This window comes from Narcine bancroftii, chromosome 5 (assembly GCF_036971445.1).
Source record: "Narcine bancroftii isolate sNarBan1 chromosome 5, sNarBan1.hap1, whole genome shotgun sequence".
NCBI classification, from domain to species: domain Eukaryota; kingdom Metazoa; phylum Chordata; class Chondrichthyes; order Torpediniformes; family Narcinidae; genus Narcine; species Narcine bancroftii.
The window spans coordinates 201248229-201251229 of NC_091473.1; the positions used below are offsets into that span (position 1 = coordinate 201248229).

Consider the following 3001-nt stretch of genomic DNA (forward strand, 5'->3'; position numbering starts at 1 on the left):
CTCCCTGTCACCCCACTTTCCGCACAGCGACAGCAGCGCCCGGGCCAGAGGGGAGCATTAATCTCCAGTGTGGAAGCAATAAATGGGAACCTTTCCAACAGCCCTAACTCCACATTGGATGAGAACTCAGATCAATGACGGATCTTCATTCAAATGGTTCCAATTCTGTTCAATGAGGAAGCTCATGTTCACCAAGTCCAGGCAGATGACGACGGAGCTCTGTCCCTTTCATGAAGGCGCAACAGGGATGTCCCACATGGTGACGTCATCACGTCCAACGCCCCGAAGACGTGGGGCTGAAACTCATGAATACGTTCACAGGCATGGGCAGTGCGTGTCTCCCCGACAGGCATTTGTCATTGACCGAAGGCGATTTATCGCCGGGAGCAGAGCCCAGCACCGGGTCGCGGAATTGGGGGCTCCCGTGGTTCCGGGGCTTGCAACAACCGGCGAGAAGGCCTTAGTCCCAGCCTCGATGTTGATTTAACCCGCCGCCCAGCTCTCCCGGACCACCATCTGGCTCAGCCCACTCTGTGGCCCCAGGGCAGGACTGCACTGATTTATCCCTTGGTCACATTCCTCTGGTTCCCACAGCGATGAACCCGTTTCAATGCTCCGACTGCGGGAAGAACTTTAAAAGTCTGCGTGACTTAAAGAGACACCAGTGGGTTCACACAGGGGAGAGGCCCTTTACCTGCCCCGATTGTGGGAAGGGGTTTGCTCAGAGCACCAACCTGCGAACGCACATCAGCTGGTCCACACTGGGGAGAGGCCCTTCATCTGCCTTCGCCAGATTTTCCAACCTTGAGAGACACCTGCAGGTCCACACCGGGGAGAGGCCCTTCACCTGCTGCGATTGCGGGAACGACTTTGTCCAGAGCACTGACCTGCAGACCCATCAGTGGGTCTACACCGGGGAAAAGCCATTCGCCTGCTCTGAGTGCAAGAAGGCCTTCAACAACAGGTCCAACCTTAAGGCACACCAGCGGGTCCACACTGGGGAGAGGCCCTTCACCTGCCCTGATTGTGAGAAGGCTTTTGCCAGGTTGTCCAACCTTGCAAAACACTGGTGGGTCCACACCAGCAAGAAGCCCTTCACCTGCCCCAAGTGCAGCAAAGGCTTCACCTTCTCCTCCAGCCTGAAGAGCCACCAGCGGGTCCACTCCGGGGAAAAGGCGTTCACCTGCCCCAAGTGTGGCAAGGAGTTTGCCCGGTCCAGCAACCTCCAGTCACACCTGCAGATCCACACTGGGGAAAAGCCATTTAACTACCCCGAGTGTGGCAAGAGCTTCACGCAGATCTCCAACCTGTGGACCCACCAGAAGATTCACAGCAGTGACTGGCCGAGTCCAGCAAGGGCTTCATCCACTCCTCCCATTTGCTGACCCTCCAGTGTGTCTATACCAGGGAGAGGCCATTTGTCTGTACCCAGTGTGTAAAGGGTTTTGCCCGGTCCTCCCACCTGCTGGAACCACCAGTTGGCCGCGGAAAGGAATTTGCCCAGTCCTCTAACCTGCTGATCCCCCAGTGGATCCACACTGGGGAGAGGGCATTCACCTGCTCTGTGTAGGAAGAGCTTCACCCATTACTCCTACCTGCAGACCCACCAGCTGCTCCACACTGGGGAGAGTAGGACATTCATCTGCCCTGAGTGTGGGAAGGACTTCTCCCAGATCTCCAAAGTGCGGACGCATCAGCGGGGCCACACCGGGGAAAAGTTGTTCGCCTGCCTCGAATGTGAGAATGGCTTCACCAACACGTCCAACCATGAGATACACCAACGAATATACAAGAGTGAGAGGCCCTTCACCTGCCCCGAGTGCAGCAAGGGCTTCAGCGAGTGATCAAACGCTGACCCAGCAGAAGATTTACAGCAGAAAGGGGCCATTCATCTGCCCTGAGTGCAGGAAGGATTTCACTCAGTCCTCCCAGCTGCTGACCCACCAGAAGGTCCACACTGGGGAGAGGCCATTCGTCTTACCAAGTGTGGGAAGGGATTTATCCAGTACTCCCACCTGCTGAACCACTGCCATGTACACTCCATGGAGTGGCTGTTTGCCCCTAGTGCGAAAAAAGGTTCACCCAGTCCTCCAACCTGCTGATCTACCAGCAGGCCCATGCCAGGGAGAGGCCATTCACTTGCTCAGAGTGTGGGAAGAACTTTATCCAGACCTCCCACGTGCTCAGACACCAGCAGGTCCACGCCAGAGGGAGACAATTCATCTGCTCCAATTGTAGGAAGAAGTTCACCCAGTCAAACGGACTGGTGAAACACCAGCGAGCTCACACAGAAAGTTTACAGGGTGTGGAATATTTAAACATCACTCACTCAAACACCAGGAGGGACTGAAATCTTGTGGTTATTGAGGCAACAAATCAAAACAGATCTTGGTTTTGTTGTCAATTTGCAATTTGTTTTCAGGTTCAAGTTTATTATCACATGTACAAAGGTGCAGTGAGGAAGTTTGTTTTGGACCAGTCCAGCTGGACATCCCATACTTAGTCCAGTAAATAAGTCACCGTGCAGGAGTGCAAGTTCCAGGGTCAGATCAGTGGGTACAAGGCAAAAGCAGCATTATTTTGCAAGGGTGAGGATCATTCAAGAGTCTGATAACACGGGGAAGGAACTGTCCTTGAATCTGGTGGGGTGTGATCTCACACTGGGGAATCTTCTCCATGGGGAGGAGGGGAGAGGGAGTGTGTCTGGGGAGGGGTGAGTCTTAATATGTTGGTTGCTTTTCCAAGGCAGCAGCAAGTGGAGGTGGAATGTCTTCTCTCTGTCAATGTTAGTGACTCTGATTTTAATATTTTTAAAAATTAACAATGTAGCATGGTGGAAGGGTCTCCGGCCCATGAAACCCATGCTGCCCAATTAACCTACCAATCACGGGGGGAATGTACAGATTCCTTACAGACAGTACTGGATTCGAACCTGGGTCGTTGGTGCTGTAATAATGTTTCGTTATCATGTCACCCAATTACAGGAATTGAATTTTATTTC

General features: G+C 53.3%; 1 protein-coding gene across 1 annotated transcript; it reads left to right on the forward strand.

Moving 5' to 3' along the window:
- Positions 1 to 595: 595 nt before the first annotated feature.
- On the forward strand, positions 596 to 2350 carry LOC138763002 (zinc finger protein 271-like). Its single transcript, XM_069936481.1, has 6 exons — positions 596 to 742; positions 812 to 1352; positions 1394 to 1549; positions 1602 to 1840; positions 1908 to 1986; positions 2066 to 2350. The coding sequence occupies exons 1-6, from the start codon at positions 597 to 599 to the stop codon at positions 2348 to 2350; spliced, it is 1446 nt and encodes a 481-aa protein (XP_069792582.1). The 5' UTR covers position 596.
- Positions 2351 to 3001: the final 651 nt, after the last annotated feature.

Coding starts and splice junctions, on each gene's coding strand:
- LOC138763002 (XM_069936481.1), top strand. CDS start 597: ATGAACCCGTTTCAATGCTCCGACTGCGGGAAGAACTTTAAAAGTCTG. Junction 743..811: donor CAGAGCACCAACCTGCGAAC/GCACATCAGCTG, acceptor CAACCTTGAGAG/ACACCTGCAGGTCCACACCG. Junction 1,550..1,601: donor GGATCCACACTGGGGAGAGG/GCATTCACCTGC, acceptor TCCTACCTGCAG/ACCCACCAGCTGCTCCACAC.